We start from the raw sequence: 19,821 nt of genomic DNA on the forward strand, positions 1-19,821 counted from the left end.
CTATCGGGCAAGCATCGGGTGTCCAAGTGCAGTTGCCAGCTCCAGCTCCGGTTCGACACTTCACTCCTGTGAGTATGAAAGTTTAATGCGTTCGTGCCGTTGGGATTGTCAGCCTTCGTGCTATTGTGATTTTTTGGTCTTCGTGCCGTTGGGATTGTCGGCCTTCGTGCCGTTGTGATTGTCAGTCTTCGTGCCGTTGTTTCTTGCAGGTTGGAAACCTCCCCGTGCAGGGGAGGTGCTGTCGAAATTTTTAATTTTGAGTCTAATACATGCAATCTCTTCTCTTTTGTGCAGCCTCTGTCGGCGGGTTCAAACAATCCTGCTAGCGTGTCACCGGCGGCTGATCACGTCAACCCTTCGCCGCAGTCCGGTCCTTCACCGCTGTCCAGGGGGCCACACCTGCAGTCTCTGTCGCCGCAGTAGGGATGTTGAACTTTGTGATGTTGAACTTGTAATAATAAACTTGTGATGTTGAACTTTGGTGCATTTGTGATGGATTTTCGATGGATTTATTAAATATGCATGTGCTTGTGATATATAATGCATGTTGGTGATATAGATGTGTGTGTCTATATATATATATATATATATATATATATATATATATATATATATATATATATATATATATATATATATATATATATTGTCTGTTACAATGTAATGTAAAAAAAATTGTAATTCTCGGGGTCTTTGCCGAGTGCCTCGCCTCGGCACTCGGCAAAGTATTTTTAAAAAAAATCCAGAAATTCTTTGCCGAGTGCCTAAACAGGGACACTCGGCAAAGAAATTATTTTTAAAAAAAACTTTGCCGAGTGCCTGGGCAGGGGCACTCGGCAAAGTAATTTTTTAAAAAAAAATAAAAAAAAACTTTGCCGAGTGTCTAGGCTGGGGCACTCGGCAAAGTAATTTTTTTAAAAAAAATTGCCGAGTGCTGGGTCGTCGGCAAAATAACCGTTAACGCCAGCGCACAACGGCCGAAAATATTTTGCCGAGTGTCGCCCCAAGCACTCGGCAAAATTGTTTTTTATTTTGCCGAGTGCCCCGATAAAAAGCACTCGGCAAAGACCCTTTACCGAGAAAAATTTTGCCGAGCGGACTTTGCCGAATGCTACACTCGGCAAAGCCTTTGCCGAGTGCAAAGGGCTCCTTGCCGAGTGTAAAAACACTCGGCAAAGCCGCGGCCTCCAGTAGTGGTAGAATAGTTTAAAAGACAGCTTGTTTCCGCAGGAAAAGTAAAACAAATAGTTGATTAATTCTCTCGATGGTAAACCGCTAAACTGTTTGCTCGTGCCGCAGTTTAGAATCTCACTTTTGCTTTGATTTGTTTCAAAGATACAGAGGGCATGTTTCACGCTTCCTAAAGACTTTTTTGCTTGGTGCCTATGCACCACCTAAACATAGCGTGGCGTCACCCTTGGACCTTTGGTAAACCAGTTAAAAGGTTTAGGGACTCAAAACTGTACTTTGAAAGTTTATAGACCCAAATGACACACGTACACAAGTTAATAGACCTACAATACATTTAACTCATGTTTAAATCTCACATCCATTTTCTTTTTGGAAACAGAATCTGATCCAGTTGTTGTTGACGATTACATCTATCGCCATTCTCCTTTTGCCTTTAGAGATTAAGATTGCAAAATGGTTTAGAGCAATGTCCTTTGGTCTCTGTTCTCCTTGGGCAAGTAGCATTTGAATTAAAAAAAAGGCAAGTAGAATTTTGTCCAATTTAACTTGCATTTTTCCCTGTCAGTTGTGTGTCCCGGCCCCCGCACGCTTCCTTAGCCTGTCCAGCTCTTCAAGCAGCTCTTTAGTTGTTAGGGTCACTGGTGATGTTTTTTTTTCGTTTGGTCAGGCCTGGTTTCAGTGTAAGAACGACAATGCAATTCAGAATCCACTTTCAGAGTTGCTCATTGTACTGCGTCCAGAGTAGTCCATGCACATTGCCAAGCCCCTCGGCCCTCATTCTTGGGAATCTGCCAGCATTCCATCTCCAGCCATCCTTGCCCTTGTCATTTCCAAGCCCTTCGGCCCTCCCTGCTCTTCCAGTTCCAACTGCCGCCTTCGGGAGTCGAGCCACGGGTCCCACCTTGTAACTAACTGATCAAGCCAACCGACTTATCAGCAGTTCAGCATCCTCCCTACAAATAGCCGCCACCCCGTTTGGCCAGCCTTCCAAACGAGCACAACACAATCCAAGAACGTCGTGCGAGAGCGAGCGAGAAATCCAGAGCAAGAGCAAGAGAGAGCGATCGAGAGGAGAAGAAGAAGACGAAAGAGTCAGGGGGGCGAAGGACCGATGGCAGCCGACCTCTATTGGATGGCCATCGCCGGCCGCGCCGTGTTCGTCGTCTTCTTTGCCGTCGTCGCCGTGTTCGTGTGCGCCTCCTTCATTTCCGTGTGCACCCTCGAGGTCAAGATATGGTGGCAATCGCCACGGATGCGCCTCTTCAGGCTCGGCGGCGTCACCACCCTGAGGCGGAAGCTGAACCACACCTGCACCCTGTGCCAAGACAGCATGGAGGCCGGCGAGAAGGTCCGCACGCTCTCCTGCGACCACGCGTTCCACTGCGGCGGCAGCGTCAAGTGCCAGAACGGCATTGACCAATGGCTTCGCACTGGGCCGAGGACGTCCTGCCCGATCTGCCGCCAGGATCCCCATCCCGTGCTGCCGTGGAAGCGGCCACCGCCATCGTCGCCACCGCCGTCTTCGACAGCATCGGCGTCGACGTCGACGTTGGATTTGGATTTGGAGGAGGCGTTGCTTCCGGCGCACTGGTTCGACGAAGCACTACCGGAGGGGTCGTCATCAGCATCGGCGCCACCGCTAGCGCAGTTGCCGCGGACGTCGACGCCGGATTTGGCGGAGGTGTTACCGCTTCCGGCGGACGACGAAATACTACCGGACGCGTCGTCATCGCAGTAGACACGCGTGATCAAGCTTGGATGGGACGGTGTTGAAGCCTCCTGTGGGGCGGTCTGGTACTGGATCTCAGTTCTTGGAGAGGTTCTTGAAGGATTGGAACTGATCGAGGGTGGTCTGGTGGTGCGTGTTGTCTGATGGTCTGGATTAGTTCTTGAAAGATTCCTTCGTTGTTTCTGGCATTCGCTTTCTTGAAACTGATCGAGCTTAGCTGCGTTCCTGCTCTTTTGTTCAGATTTGTGTTCAGCTGTGAGGAACAGAATTTCTTGATGCCAAGAAACGATGATTTGTTAGTTCTTGGCTCAGTTACAATGTTCTGACTGAAGCAAATAGATCCTTGGTTCATTGCTCTGGTACTCTGTTCAATTGCTTAGTGCCTCAATGTGAAAATGATTCTTAGTATCTGTTCGCAGCATTGTTTGCTAATTTCTTGCGATTGTGTTTGACATCAGTTGCTTCATCTGCTGGTCGTTTTCTTGAGCCAAAAACCTGTAGCTGTAGGTAGATGGTGAAGTTTGTCAAGACTCAAGACTGAAAAAGTTTGTCTGCCGCAAAACTTGTCTGTTGGATTTTAGCAATTTACCAGGTCCGGTTAATGGCATTTGCAATAGTTGATTTGGGCTCCTCCATAGATGAAACCTTTGATTCATGCTCATAGTCTGAACTCTGAACTGGCTTATGGTCTGAACTCTGAACCGTATTCAAGATGGACCTATTATGAATGAAAAGCAGAATATGTATACAGACATTTTGATTGGGCATTTGAAAAACATATTACGCTGTGACATTAACTGCACAGCATATATATCTAGTTTTTGCTTCTTGTTTTGTTTTTACTTTTTAACTGTTTTTTTAGAGTGAATATAGTTGTAATTTCAAGCATTCCCTTTTGTGAATTAGGATTTGATTTGAGCTAGTAGAGCCTTTTTGGAAAATTTCATAAATCTCACGTTGAAGATCTTTGCCTATACACGTCTTACTGCAACTTGCACATTGCAAATTAGTGGTGAGTTGTAATGTTTGTTGCAAATTGACTGCATTCCAGTTTTTTTTTTGTTTTAGTTATCAAGCACTACTAGCAAATACAAATGAGTGCAGCTGGTTTTGTAACTATTGTTGCAATTTAACTGCATTTTATGAGTGCTTCAAGTGCTGGTCATTTTTTATCTGTGTAGTAAATCTTATAGTAGTTACATGGATGATGACACATGAAAAGATGGTTGATCTGAGTGAGGAGGCTTTTGAATTATCATCGGGACTTATCTTTTTTGCTCTTTTGATATAGTTTTGTCTTTCTGGGCAACATGTGGCTTGTACATGTAGCCCTCAAGCGCTGCATTCAATAATTTATTTCAATTCGTGAATTTATCTTTCATGTAGGACGAAAACTTGGAGTTGGCAGCTAATGATAGTTGTGTTGTGGCTCAATAGCATGATTATGTATTCTAGACTTGTTCTTGCTGTTCAGGCATGTGGCTAATCAGGCTATTGTACTTTTTAAGGGATTTTTTGTTGCAAATCTGACACTGCTAGATGCCATTTTGCCTTTCCCATCATAGAGCAGAAAGGCAATTTCAAAAAAGAAAAGGGCCTCCAGAATATTTACACATTAATGGCACACTTCTATGCACAAACAAAAAAAAGATGACCCAAGAAGAAATCAGCAGGAGTTATGTTCGTAGCACATCCATTCTGGGACAACAATAAGATAATGAACTGGGCAACATGACATCATGCCCATAGAGAACCAAGAAATTGGGTAGTGACAACTTGTGCTAGAATTACAACTAAAAGCAGAGTTTCTAATTGCCAAATAAATTTCTCATGATTGGGACTTTAATAGTGCACATGTACAGGGTTTTCACCTGCAGCTATTTCAGCAATATATGATGGTACAAGATATGTCAGACAGTTACAAAGTTGTATCATACAATTCTGAAAACATGTTATCATCAGGAACTTTGCATCCTACAGAGCAACTGCTTGCAGCGAGGTGTTACGATCTCTCCACTTCTGTGCATGGGCAAGTAGCTGGGCATCTGTCTCAATGTTCAAGATGCCAATTCCCAGGTCTAGAGCAAGATTTTGTGCATGCAACTCAACTGAGCAGGCAACGCCCACGTACATGCCTTCACCCTCTCTAGCAACGATGAAAGTCGTCATGGACCCTGAAGATTATGCCCCATCCTCCTGTCGCCTGCCCCCACTTCATAAGCACCATCATTATTTGCAATACTGCAAATAAACACAATACAATGATCAATTGTTTCTCTCTCACAGTGATCAATTTCATAAGTACAGAACTAACAAAAGCTTTGCGAAACACAATAGTCATGATGTAATACACTGTTATGTTCTCCTCTTTAGTTTCCACAAATTAAGAAAGACCCCTGAGTCCAAGCACAGTCGAAGGACGAGGCAACAAGTTGCAAAAGAATTTCTTATTTCACAAAGGCAATCCATGCTTAATAACTAGTTTAAAGAAGAGCTAATGAAAAGGCATGATCATGACACATGTTTCTTTTTTTAGTGACCATGCTTAAGCATGTATTACTTTTCATTACAGGAGGATCATGACTCAAGTTTCTTATTTCAAGAAACGATTTTACAGGCTATTTGCCTTGTGAATGCTTCTTACTACTTACTATAACTTTGTTAATAAGTGGTGAATTCGTAATAATCCAAGCTTGCTAAGTCATGTTCTACAAATTCGGCATCCTCAAATTTCTCATTAGTCAACAAAACACGTACCACTAGCAAGTAAAACAGGCATAGGAGAGTTCAGGACCCCTGTTGCAACCTGCATTTCTGCACCTTGAGGCAGAGCCTGAGGACGAACGCCTCGGCCACGGGCCACCATGTGGCACCACCACCCCGGCGCGGTACTCAACGATTCAGCCATTGACCTCTCGCGACCTCCCGCTTCGCCTCTTCCCAGACTGCCGCATGCTTCACACCGGCACACCTTGATGAGGCTCCAGCAGTTGAAGAGGCGGCGGGGCGGCTCCTACAGATGCTGATGAGGCTGCTGCCTGCTGGACCATGCCAGACTGCTGCAGATGGCCGGACCCGACCCGCGCTCCGCCGCCCTGTCCCCGCCTCGAGGGCGCTCGGCCGCTCGCGCCGAACCGCAACGAAGGGGGTGAGGCGGCGAGCAGGTTTGCCGAGCCGCTGCCACTCGGCCATGCGTGGGAGGCCAACACGCTCACGGAGTTCGAGGTGGTTGCGGCAGAAGTTGGATGGGGAAAGCCGGCACCCGGTAGGAGGGGGAACGGGTAAAGATGGCAACGGCCCGTACCCGATAGCCGACGGGTATTTGATCCATTAGGGAACGGGATGGGATCATATCTCTACTGCAGGCATCAAAATGGGTAAGAATTCATCCCCGACGGGTATAGCGGGTACGAAAATGTTCCCTGTTTACCCGTCCCCGTTACCCGTTAGGGAACCCGACTATTTGAGTTGTTATGCGAGTATTAGGCCCAAAGAAGCCCAACATAGGTATTTTGGCCTAAGTCTGAACAATCATATATATATATATATATATATATAGTTTGTGTGTTCTAGGAACCCTAGTTCAATTTTTTCTCACCATCTCCGCCAGCAACACAAGCACGCCTGCCTCACGAGCGCTCGTGCCCCTCGCTTCCTCGGTTCGGTCTCTCTGCCACCTTTGCTCGTCCTCCTCACAACCTCGCTCCTTCTCCTCGGCATCTCCAAGACTCCGACACTTATACCCGGGTGAAGAAGAAACGTCTTCGATTGCAAAACTGCGACCCCAAGTGTCCTTGTTTATCGGGTATGCAGTACCCGCTGGGTATCTGTTACCCGACCGATGCCCAACAGGTATGGGGATGGGCAAGAATCTATACCCGAGACAGTTAACGGGGACGGAGACGGGATAAATTCTCCGTAGCGGGGAAGAGAACGTTTCGGCGATACCCGACGGATACATCCCCGTTGCCATCCTTATAATGGGGGATGGCCGGATGGGGCAGGCGGGCAGCGGGAGCCGAACCAACAAGCGTTGAAGTCAAAGCTACCCATCGCCTGATCAGCTGATCTTGGTTGCATTGGGTTGGGGGCATAGTATGTGAGTCGAGCCAAACCAAACAAGCTCGGATCCAGATATATCTATAAAAATGTTATTATATACTTTTCTAAAAAAAATTATACCAAATCAGCAAGCGAACCCCTATCTATTTTTTTTCTTTTTCATTAAATGAAAGAATGAGTTATTTACAAATTTACAAAATTACAAATCAGTCAACCAAATCCAAAAAAATGAGCGCAAATTACAGTAAATAGCTATCTCTCCAAAGACTATAAGTGAAATCTGCCTTGCTGGTTTGGCCTTAGTACACACCAGCCCACTTCCTCTGTGAAATGTCTCTTCCAAAGATTAACATTGATCTGCCCATTATAAAAACGCTAAATCTATTTCTCGCTCGAGCAATTCTCAGCGTTGTGTCACTCGATTTGTGTGTCGTCAGATGTAGCGTCCGAGTGGAGACGATGGCCCTGCTGTGGGGACTGGGGAAGTATAGTGCAAACCGTCCACTCCGTGTAACATTCGAAACTACGAATCTGGACCACAAGATGTCAATCCAATGGACAGGGTTAAAGGTGAGATTTTATGCTTAAGCGCCCCCCACGAGTCGGCCATTTTTCCAATATCCCCTGCCCCCTTTAACCTTGTCTATGGGATTAGCATCTTGTGGCCCACATTCGCAGCTTCCAAAATTATACGGGGTGGTTGATTTGCATCAATATGTTCCGTGGGGATTAGGGTGGTGTGGTGCATGTGAGATGGCGTGTGCCTGCTGTGGGGACCAGGGGGCTGTGTGCCTGGGTTTTTGCTGTACAGTACGTACGTGGTCAGGTGGGGCAGGTGAACACCCGAAGCCGAAGGCAGTGTGGTCAGGTGACCCGCCCTATCAATCGTCTTGTCCCTAGAATCAATTGTTCAATAGCAGCAAATTACGTTTTATTTGAGTGTAAATTCTATGTTCGATCTGTGTAAATTGATTATTCATAAATGAGAATGATCAGAATTACTTGAGTAGTTATATGATCTTTTTTTATTTTTTTATTTTATTTTCTGTATGTTTTATTTGCTTCTCCTTTGAATTTTTTTAATTTGCCTTTCATAGAAATAATCTGGTTATTTTTTTGTTTGTTTAATATTTTTGGATTATTTGGATTTTTTTTGCTTTTTTATTTTTTGCATGTTTTATTTGGTTCCTGTTTGAAATTTTCCAATTTTGCTTCTATAGAAATAATCCGGCTATTTTTTTTGATTTGTTTGTGTTATACTTTTGTATTACTTGGATAATTTTTTTAGTTCGTTTGATTTGGATCGAACGGTCATGAAATCGCGTGTTGATACGAACAGAATCACTCCATTCTATCTTTTCTTTCCAATCGAGTGTCAGGTGGGTTTCTAGCGCTTGTGTTACCTGCCCCCGAAACACCCGGCAGCCAGGTAGACACATCCTTATAAAAAATAACAGAGTTCTTTGTTGTCCATGTAACCCAGCATGCCGTGATAAAAATTTCTCTGAAAATGAAGCTTCCAAATTAAATCACTTCTAGCATCTATTACCATGTCTAGGGTAGGAAGGTTCAAGTTCCAGTTAACAAGGATGGTTGTCGGTGTTTCGAACCACCGGCTAGTAAATTTGTATCTGCGCGTCTGGTTCGGATGGTATGCTCGGAGGACATAAGGATTTATACTGGTTCGGGCGGAATATCCCTACGTTCAGTCTGCTGCTACTTGTGTTACCGACACTAGTTTTTAGTAGGAGTTACAAACGGGCGAGAGAGAAGGTCCTAAGTCTCTGGTGAAAGGATCGAACGGAGTTGAGTCTTGTTGAGCTCGTTCAGTCGTGTGCTCGTGCCTCTCATGGGACGTCCCGATTCCCCTTTTAGAGCATCTCCAAGTGTTCCCTAAATTTTCCTCCTAAAAACTCCATGTTTCCCAACTCCTAAAAATATATTAGGAGAAAAAAAGAAGACCATCTTCAATAGTTCCTAATATTTCACTTGTCAATAATCAAATTTGGGTCCCACTCAGCTTTTTTTGTGTCCTTCTGCTTGTAGGCCTGCTGCTGCACGGCGGCACCGATGGCGCCGCCGTACGCCGCCTGCTGGTCGTAGGCGTACGTCTGCACGGTGGCACCAGCACCACCATGGTGTGCGCCGTAGCCGGCGTCTCTCTCCCCGCACGCCTCCTGCATGTAGCTGTAGCCTTGCTTCTTCCCGCTGGCGCCGGCGTCGTAGTGGGCGCTGCCGTACCCTAGAGCCTGGGTCTCCCCGTACGTCTCCTGCTTGTAGTTGTAGCCTTGCTTCTTCCCGCCGGCGCCACTGCCATAGTGGGCCTCCCCATACCCTGCAGCAGCCTTGGTCTCCCCATACGCCTCCTGCTTGTAGCCGTAGCCCTGCTTCTTCACGGCGGCGCCGATGCCGTAGTGGGCGCCGTACTCCGCGTCAATTACTTCGCCGTACGTCTCCTCCTCCTTGAACTCGTCGTGCTTCTTCACGGCAGCAGCGTCGTACTTCTCCTCCTTGAGGAGTGCTTCTACACGGCCATGGCGCCATTGTACGCTTCGTCGTGCTCCTCGAACGCCTCCACCTTGCACGCATGTTGCTTCTGCACGGCAAAATACGGCGTGGGAAGAAGGACGACGTGCGGGAACGGCGTCTCTGCGTGGGGCTTCGTCCGCGTAAAGTTACGCGGAAGGGGGTGGAATTTCCCAAGTTCTAAAAGATTAGGAGTAAATATTAGGAGTTGTTGGAGAGGGTTTTTTCTCCATCTTTCTAAAAACAAGGATTAGGAGGATGTTTAGGGAACTCTTGGAGATGCTCTTATAGGTGAAGGGGAAGGCGCATGTTACAGAGAGAGAAAAGGGGAAAAGCGAGGGAGAAGAAGGCCTCCAAGGCTGCCGCGTCCTTCTTATTCTTCATGTGGGTCCCGCTGATGCTGTAGATGGTAACGGGAACGGCTCCACATCGGGCTCCTGTTCACCACTGGTGCCATGCCTCGACATCATCAGCTGGTCATGGCGTCCCATCCTATCCCGGCAGATGGCGTGGTGAACCGACGTGCCTGTCAGTGGCCGTACGGGGATTAGGCAGCACAACGACCACACGCCCATCACTGTTGGCGATGTAAACCCTCGGACGTGGCTAGTCATGGCCATGAGTCATGTTGAGACGTGCCCATTTCCCTCCCAGTGTTAGAAGTTTGACCCTAGGGTCATACTCTTAGACCCATAGAGGCTGGAGGCGGTATGGATCCCCGTCAGGTGAGACAGAGCCTGTGCCCTCAGGGTCGGGCGAGACGGCTCCCGTACCCTCGGGGTCGGCCGACACGGGGCCTGTGCCCGAGGGTTCGGGTGAGACGGAGCTCGTGCCCATAGGGTCGGGCGAGACGGGGCCCGTGCTTGAGGGGTCGAGCGAGACAAAGCCCGTGCCCTCAGGATCAGACGAGATGGCTCCCGTACCCTCAGGGTCGGGCGACACGGGGCCCATGCTCTCAGGGTCGGGTGAGATGGAGACCGTTCCTTCGAGGTCGGTCGAGACTGAAATACGTCCTTGATTTATCTAGGTGAGTTGTCGTCCGCGGTCCTTAGATCCTTTCTTCGGGTATCCCTAATACCGATACCCGACAGTAGCTCCCGAGCCTGTGGAGGAGTAGGATACTCCTTCATAGGCTTTTTTGGATGGAGGGACTTCAATCTTTTGTTGCCCGTAGGATGCCTTGGTGGGTTGTGATTCCCTTATGTTGCGATCGGACTCCTTGGGAACATGTAGCTGCGGGATTCGGGGGGGGGGCGGAAAAGATTTCTCTTGATTCCGATCCCTCCCTAGGATCCGATCGATCTACCATCGTCATGCGACCGCGTATTTGATCTCCTTACGAGTCTAACTTCCCTCGAGCCCCCACGCGTAGCAGGGGTTTGGTCGAGGGGTCAGCTCATTTTTTTATTGTCCTCGCTCAAGCATTTTTTCGATAAAACAGAGGGGCTGAGCCATGCCATGTTTTTCTTGATGGACGAATCATAATGCTTGGTGAGCTATTAATGGGCTAGTCCGAGTGGGCCCTCGACTTCCCATTCATGGGGGTCCAGCATGGGTCAGCTGGTGACCGACTCCAGATTCTTGGTGGCCAATCCATATAGTTCTTGGGCCTGTTCGACCGGTCCCAAGGGCTCACAGTCTTTCTTCGAGGAAAAACCATGGACTATGAACCGACTAAGACTCGAACGTGGGTCGGGATGCCTATGGTGCTCGTGTGCCCAGGTACTGGCCGCTAGTGGGCCCATCCCTTTCCACCCCTCACTCTAAAGGCGCCCCGAAGCGGTTGTGAACCCGTTGGTGTGCCAACCTTTGAACTCCTGGGGCTGAATGGGCCATGGGAGCATTTTCAACTCCATATCCCTCCTAACCTATGGCGGTTCTCTGTCCATCAAATGGGGCGAACCATCATCTGGCATGTCCTTCAAGGGAGCAGCCAGAGGTGGCGTGCGCACGTTGCTCAAAGAGGCGATGTGATGAGGCGCGGTGGGCGCATAGATCTAGGCGGATGGTTCGCCTCTCGCTCCATCTCCCCTTATAAATAGCGGCCCTTCCCTTCATCTTTTGATATGCCTAACCATAGCCTCGCCTTCTCTGCTTCTCAGCCACCAGCATTCGAATCTATTGCCTTTGCTCTTCCTCCACCAGCGTAGCTCTTGTTCTTCTGCCCTTGCCTCCCATGGAGACGTGGTATCGCTCCGACGTCACCCACATGCGCATAGAGGGCCTCATCAAGCATGGTCTTCTCTGTGGGAGGACCGACACGGTAGAGTGGCTCATGCCCAGTCGTGAGGATGCGTCGGTGCTGCCCGATGGCTACGTCATGTCCTTCACGCCTTTCCATGAGCTCAGACTCGTAATTCCTCCCCATCTATTCTTCTAGGGACTGCTGCACCACTACCAGATTGAGCTACAACATCTAAACCCCAATGGGATCTAGCACATCGCATCCTTCATCATGCTATGCGAGGGGTACCTGGGGATCGAACCCCACTTTGAACTATGGAGGTATTTCTCCATTTCCCTACTTAAGAAGAGGGATAGAGTTGGGGACCTACCGGTGCCGATGGGCTGCGTGGGCATCCACCTCTAGGGCAGCGGTCCACCAAGTACATGCCCTATCAGTTGTTAAGGTCAAACAAGGGGTGGAATGCATAGTGGTTCTACATGAAGAATGTCGCCGCCGCCCCCTTGCTGGACTTCACTGGACGCCTCATCAATGAGGTGTCGCAGGTGTGGTTGTGGGGACCTCCTGAGAAAGAGAAGAAGAGGATGTGCGATATCCTTGATGCCATCATGTTTCTGAAGAGCCACGGCCTTCGTGGGGCCGGTGTCATCAGGGCATATCACGAGAGGAGGGTGGCGCCACTGATGGCGCACGCCATCCCATTGTACGGGATGATGCCCGACGCGTAGCTCGATGGGACGATCCTCACCTAGGGGCCACTCCATGACAACAAGGTCATGTAGTGCATCAAGGAGGTGATGGAGGAGTCTGACACCGTGTTCCTAGTCCTGGGACATCTCGCGCTGTAGCCGAATGCAGACATCATCGAGCTATCGGCGGGGTTGGGCTTTTGGGCCTCCATCATGTTGCTGCCAGAGCACGTGGCCATGAGGGCGGTGAACCGCGCCACGGACGAGAAGAGGAAGAAGGAGAAGGACGATAAGAAGGCAAGGCGGCGGGCGAAGCAATGGGTGAGGCTGAACCGAGGAAAGGGCGGTAGGGTTCGAAGGAGGAAGAGGAAGAAGAAGAAGGTGACAATTCTAGGCCACTCGTCCAATGGGACGAGCTGGGCAGTGGGGATGATTTTGGGTCGCCCGTCCAATGGGACGAGCTAGACTGTGGGGACGAGGATCCGTCTCTACCGCAGCAGGCAGGGCCTTTCCTGTGGCATGCCCCAGGGCAGGAGGGGGAGGACACGCCCCTGGAGCCAGCGGAATCAAGCCACCCTACTCCGTCTAGGCCTCCCACGGCGCCCCCGGAGTTAGTGGGAACCGGCCACTCCGCTTAGTCCGGGCCTTCTGTGGCGCCTCTAGAGTCGGCAGGAATCGGCCCTGCTCCATCCGGACCCTCCGAGTAGAGGGAGGGCTCGAAGCGGCAACGTGCCGACAAGGAGCAGCTAGGGTCGGGCGGGCCAGACCCAAAATGTCATCGCCCGGTGGCATCGAGGTGAGTTAAGAGTTTTTTTTGTCCTTTTGTTCTAACAAATTTTTGCCATAAACTGACTATCATGTCCTTTACAGTGCCACAAATTTACACATGGGGAGGATCCTAGATCCGGTGGGCAGACTGATGGGTCCTAGGGCGATGCTTTTTGTCCTCAACAACGCCATGGAGGAGAGGGAATGGGGGACCATCCACATGGAGGTTGGGACCATAGTTCGCGCCCTGACCACCGCGATGAGCTCGTTGCGCAATGTCGTCACCCCAGTTGGCCAGGTATGATATGACCATGTTTTCGACCCTCATTTTTCCCTTTCGCACCTCTAAGTCTTGTCCTCTCCGCAGTCCCTCATGGTCCATAGTTGGGAGAAGTCCTAATTTCTTCATCGCGAGAAGGACGTTTGGGACCGCCTCGCCGAAGAGACATGGTGGAGTGAGGGGCTGGCCGCACAGCTCGCTGTCGCCCGTCAAGAGGTGGTTGAGCTTGCCTCCGTTGCCTGGGAGTTGGCCGGCCTCCGAGTGAGGGAGAAGGATGCTCGCGATGATGCTCGCAAAGCCGAGGAGAAGCTCATGGCCCTGATTGAGAGGGCATGCACGGACGCCACGGAGGCCGAGCAGCTACGAAAGGAGAAGGATGATTTGCTCCGGGCCATAGAGGGGCTCCGCACGGAGTGTGACTTGGTTCTCCAGGAGCATGCCAACGCCTAGCAGTGGATCGACCTCCTCGAGGGTGATCTTGAGGGGGAGAGGGACCTGAAGGTTGTAGCCAAGGGCATGTCCGCCAGGCTCGCCACGGAGGTCGGTCAGCGCCAGGAAGAGGTCCGGCGCCTAGAGGCCGAGGTGACCTGGCAGCATGAAGAGGTGCGTAGGCTTCGGGTGGATGTGGATGGTAAGCCTCCGATTTCCCTTGTTGTCTTTCTCTCTGGAATCCATGGTAGGCCTTTTGACACGGTCAGTATGTGACTTGGATAGGTCTCGATGACAAGCTTGGGGTAGAGGTGATTAAGAGTCGTGGCCTAGAAAAGGAGCTTGGCAAGGTCAATGCCTCCCTCCTAAAGCAGAGCGACAAGCACAATACCCTACGTGTCGCTGTACAGCTGGTCTACGATGACCTCGAACTAGCCCTAGAGCAGGAGATGAGCTCATTCATGGTTCGCACCATCTGGGTTACAGATCGAGCGTGTGAGATCACGAGGGATGTGCTTCGCTTTAGCGTTCACCGATCGTTCACGATCGCTCGCTCTCACAATGAGAACATTGATCTAGCGACAATGAGCCAAGGCTTCGTGCCCGGCTACTTCGACGTCGAGCTAGAGGACATCGAGAAGGAGGTGGCCCCTCTAGCATAGGACTTATCTACCAAGATAGACAATGAGATCATCCCCCTAAAAATTAGTTAGTTAGATAAGCTAGGCGACGAACTTGTAATAAGTGGACAAGTTCTTAACTTTTGTTATGGCCGAATAGACTTTTGGGTCTTCTCCCTTTTTTATGTATAAAAAGGTTAATGCGTTCTAACCCTTTCCGTTGTCAAGGCTATAAAGCTCGAGTTACGAGTGAAAAAACTCTGATCATGCTAGTGAGCAAAAAGATCATAGCCACTGGGTCGTAGGTTTCTTGCAGTTCGACCAGTTTTACTCAGCGTTTGTATCCGCAACCCTTGCTTCTAGATCTTAACGTGAGAAAGGGTCAGGCATAGTGGTTGTTTCTGAATAGGTATGCTTTTATCAACCCCCAAGTGAGGTCTGGCCCCATGCCATTGCTGGGGTCAGGTGTCACTAAAGATCGAGGAGACGATAGCGAAATTGATAAGAGAAAGTGTTTTCATTTTAGAAACGTCATTCTTAATTTTTATAAGCACACACATAGATTAGGGGTAAAAGCGACGTAGTTGCTCGATGTTTTAGGCATTGATGAAGACTTTGCCATCGATGGTCTTGAGCTTGTAAGTGCCTAGTCGGAGCACCTCCGCGACGATGTACGGTCCCTCCCACAGCGGAGAGAGCTTATGGCGGTTCTTGTTGCTCTGGACAAGGCGAAGCACCATGTCCGCTACGTTGAAGGCCCGACCCCACACCTGACGGCTATGGTACCAGCACAATGCTTGCTGGTACTTGGTCGAGTGGAGGAGGGCAACATCACACGCTTCATCGAGCTGATCTATGGCATCCTCGAGGGAGGCCTCGGCTCCCTGCTCATTGTACGCCCTGACCCTTGGTGCTCCATAGTCGAGGTCAATTAGGAGGATAGCCTTGGAACCATAGATCATGAAGAAGGGTGTGTAGCTGGTGGCCTGGTTGGAGGTTGTCCTCAGGCTCCAGAGCACTACAAGGAGATCCGTGACCCATCGTCCGCCAAACTTGTTCAACCGGTTAAAGATCCCAGGCTTGAGGCCTTGTAGGACCATGCTATTCGCACGCTCGACCTGCCCATTCATACAGGGGTGCACCACAGTGGCCCAATCGATGTGGATGTGATATTCATCATAGAATCAGAGGAACTTTTCCTAGTGAACTACGTGCCATTGTCCGTGATAATGGAGTTTGGGACTCTAAAGCGAAGGACGATGTCAAGGAAGAACATCATGGCTTACTCAGACTTGATCATGGAGATCGGCCGAGCCTATATCCACTTTGTAAACTTGTCTACAGCCACAAGCAAGTGCGTATAGCCCCTAGGTGCTCTCTTGAGAGGTCTGACCATATCGAGCCTGTAACAACCCAAAAATCCATACACCCAAAAATAACAACTACAAAATTTTTCTTAAAACTCCCATATGATGATGAGTGTCATGTATAGTAACCCAACCTAAGAGATGCATTAGGTCTAACCCCAACCCAAGTCAACACATAAGCATGGCATAACATTAGTTAATTGTGTTTATTTAAATTCTAACAAATAAAGTATTACATACATTGTTAATCCAAAATGTGATTTGGATTTCCATTTGAGTTATGATATGCTTAACAACTCCAATGAATTTGGTGCACCAATTTTGAATTCAAATTTCAAAACCAAATTTGAATTCAAAACAAAGGAGAAAAATAAAATGGAAAAAGAAGGAAAGAAGCCTCACAGCAGCCGGCCTGCTCGGCTTCGCGGCCCACGAGCCGGCCTAGCATGCCGTGCACGCCCACACGCCCTCCGCGTCGTCTGCTATCGCTGCCTGTCGAGCCCCACCCATCAGCCTTCTCCTATTCATCTTCCCTGTGCCCTCACCACAACCGCCTCTGACCAAGCCCCGATAGCCCTGGCAGGAGCGGGCCAGGGGGTCACGCTCAGGGCATGGCCCTGTCTCCTTAGTGCTGCGCCCACGAAACCTCACGCCACCGTTGGATGCATCGCACGTCTCTCCACTGATCGATCGCCGTCCGCCATGGAAGCATGGTGCTCGGCTATAAAGCCAGCCCGCACGCCGCTCACGCCCGGCGCCTTAGCCTCTCCCTCAGCCACCGCCGCCGCTTGGTGGCCCAGCAGCCGCACCGCACTGAGAGTAGAGGACCGAGAAGGAGATCATGGGAGGAGGATCAGAGCCCTCGCATGCTGCCAAAGTCGCTGGAGCCGAGGGCGACACCGTCGTCGTCATCACGGTCGCGGGTCGGCACTGCACGGCTTCCAGAGCTACACGGCCGCAACTCATCACTGCACCGCCATCCCCTCTTCCACAACACCTATGGTGAGCCCTGGTTCTTCCCCTGCTCGTCGCCGGACCTTGCTACTCCAGCCATGGCGCTCCATACCATGAGCGCATAGGCCAAGGCCATCTCCGGTCTCTAGGCACACAAGCACAGCATACTCACACGCACGTCACGACCACCTCCGAGCCCTTGGACGCTATAGACCCCTCCAAGCCCCACGGACGCCATAGCCGAGCACGCACGCCACGCTCACGACGCCGCCGCCATGGCGCAGCCACCACCGGCGCACCCGACCACCTCGCTAGACTAGAACGTAGCCGTAGAGCATCCCCGTGATGACCGAAAGGTAGCTGCGTAGACCAAGTCAACGATAGTCAGCCGCAGCCCCTTGGCCCGAGCACCAGACCACTAGCCCGAGCACCAGACCACCGTGGCCAGTACCGCTGGGAGCGCCTGGTGCCTCCCTAACTTGCCCGACCTGTTTGCTGGAGCCACGGGAAACTCACAAGCCCCGCCAAACATGCTCTTGGCCACCACCATAGCCTGACCATGCCACACCGACGAGCGCCGCCACGCCAAGCCGCCGACCACCGTGGCCGACGCTCTAGAAAGCCCTATCCACCACACAGATCCCACCACTGTGTACGCTGAGGCTCGGCGGAGATTTTCCCCTCCTCAATTGGGCACCAGCGCCTATGGCAAGGCTCACCGACGAGGCACGCCGCCGGTGGGAGCACGGTCGTGGAAGAAACAGAGGAGAAGGGGTGAGTTGAGCAGCACAGCCCTGCGCTCGGTGCACGTGGGCCGAGCCGAGGGAAAAGACGGCGGACTCGGTCCACCATAGACCTGTCTGCGGTCCATGGACCAGCATCTCTTGGTCCACCATGAGCCACGCTCATGCCCATAGCCTGGAAACAAAGCCCAGTAAAGGCCCAAGGCCATGACGTGGCAGCGCCACAGCATGCCACGTGGCGGGCCAAGCCCGGCCCAGATCCAGCCCTGTCCAGGCCCAGTTTGAATCCGGCCCGTATTGACCGTTGACCGATCAACGTTGACCGTTGACCTGGCCCAAAATGTCAGTGGCACAGACACTCTGGACCCACACGTCAGAAGCTGACGTCATGATGATGTCATGCGGGACCCACATGTCAGTAGCAACACAGCCGAGGTGACATCATGCTGACGTCACGGTGATGTCAGCTGCTGACGTCAGCAGCCCTGGCCCCACACGTCAGTGAACTAACCTTTTGACTGTTGACTCGCCGTTGACTTTGGGCGGACCCACCTGTCCGTGACCCGAAAGCCCTAGTCCCACCTGCCGGACTGATGACGCTGATGACGTCATGCTGACGTCATGATGACGTCAGCTGGAACCCACCTGTCAGTACCAGAACCGAGACGATGACGTCATGATGATGTTAGCGTGCCATGTGGACCAGTCACAGCATGACACGTGTCAGCCCAGGATTAATTCGGTCTTTTCCATTTTCAGAAATGATTTAAACTTCAGAAATTCATAACTAATTCATACGACCTCGGAAAAATACGAAACCAAGACCAAAATTCATCTAAAATCGAGCTTTACGTAATGAACCCATGTTTGAGTGCATTTGGCTCTTTTTAATTTTCATTGCTTCTTTGTGCTATTCTATAGACGTCGCTAAACGTGACTATAATTCGATCGTATGCAAACTCAGAGGAGAACCAGACGGACGAGGATCGTGAGTACCGTGAGGAGTACGGAGACGACTACACTGAAGGTGCCACATCTCACCTAATCTCGTAGAACCTATTATGCATGGCTAATATAGAACTGCTATTGCTTTACTTTATAGTTGTAATCACACTGTGATAGGACATGCATGGTAGTATACTTTCTTGATGGCCTTTACCTTGACGCAACCTTACCCCTGCATACCCTGCTATTAGGCTAGACACATGCTTACTGCTATATATTTTATTAATTATACTTCTACTATGCTTATACTACATGCGTGGTGGAAATTGGTGTTATCTGGACTATGGGAAGAGTGCTGCGTATGTGACTTAGGTGTGTGGAGGGTGAGGGTTGTGTCGACCAAGTTGGAGTATACGATGAGCCTGGGGCAAGTCTTGCCATGGGGTGCTACCTGGGCACCCCTGGAAATGGATACCTGTGGTGGGTAAATAGTATATGAGGTGGTCCTGGGTGTGAACCTGTGATGGAAGGAGCCCGGGATGGAGGTGCTGTGGTGGCACGATAAATGGAAACCCTGATGAAGACATTCTGGCTTGGTCACCCCTAAGGACTTACTAGTACTCAGATTCACCAGGAAGCCTTACGTACCACTCGCCCTATATGGTGCGGGATGGCCGGACTACTTGGTAGGATATTGCCACTACTGCTAGGTTGATAGCAGACAGTGTAAGGAGGTACGGGGCACAGAGGATTTCCCCCACACCCTTCCGAGACTTCATGGAGACCTTGTGGACCTGGCTCATGACTCACAGTTTCAGCCACCCCAGACTAGACTTGGGGTGTATCAGGTGAAAGGTCCTTATTTGGTTTTGGTAATTGAGTGACAACTTAGGTGGACTAATTGTGTTTATGTAAGATACACAAGTGATTAGTCCACAGGTACATGTGTATGAGCAACATATGCCATGGAGGTGAAAATGGCTTGGAGATGTTGCAAAGCTCACACATGTGATGATGAAGGAGCTTATTGCACATGAGACATGACATTGAGTCATGTGATCAAGGTGGAGAAGATCAAGACAAGACTTGGCTTGATGGACCGGTTGTAAGCGTGAAGGGCAAGTCAAAGGCTTTGGAGTGATGGACCGCGTGGCGGTGAAGCTTGAGCAAGACTTGGCGCCGATGGATGATGGCAACGGTGAAGAGCAAGTGAAGTCAAGATCGATGAACCAATATGATCATGTGATGATATGAAATGAATCATATCATTGTTGATTATGTTGGTGCATGTGTTGCATCAACATTGGAGGAGATGGAATGGAATGCGCAAGGC

The 19,821-nt window shown here is 50.1% G+C and overlaps 1 protein-coding gene across 1 annotated transcript; it reads left to right on the top strand.

The window, feature by feature from the left end:
• The first annotated feature begins 2,302 nt into the window (after nucleotides 1-2,302).
• Nucleotides 2,303-2,929, top strand: LOC136492583 (uncharacterized). The gene has a single exon (XM_066488555.1). It carries the CDS (start codon nucleotides 2,303-2,305, stop codon nucleotides 2,927-2,929), a length of 627 nt encoding a protein of 208 aa, XP_066344652.1.
• Nucleotides 2,930-19,821: the final 16,892 nt, after the last annotated feature.

Source organism: Miscanthus floridulus, chromosome 11, assembly GCF_019320115.1.
Source record: "Miscanthus floridulus cultivar M001 chromosome 11, ASM1932011v1, whole genome shotgun sequence".
Taxonomy (NCBI): Eukaryota; Viridiplantae; Streptophyta; class Magnoliopsida; order Poales; family Poaceae; genus Miscanthus; species Miscanthus floridulus.

Coding starts and splice junctions, on each gene's coding strand:
- LOC136492583 (XM_066488555.1), top strand. CDS start 2,303: ATGGCAGCCGACCTCTATTGGATGGCCATCGCCGGCCGCGCCGTGTTC.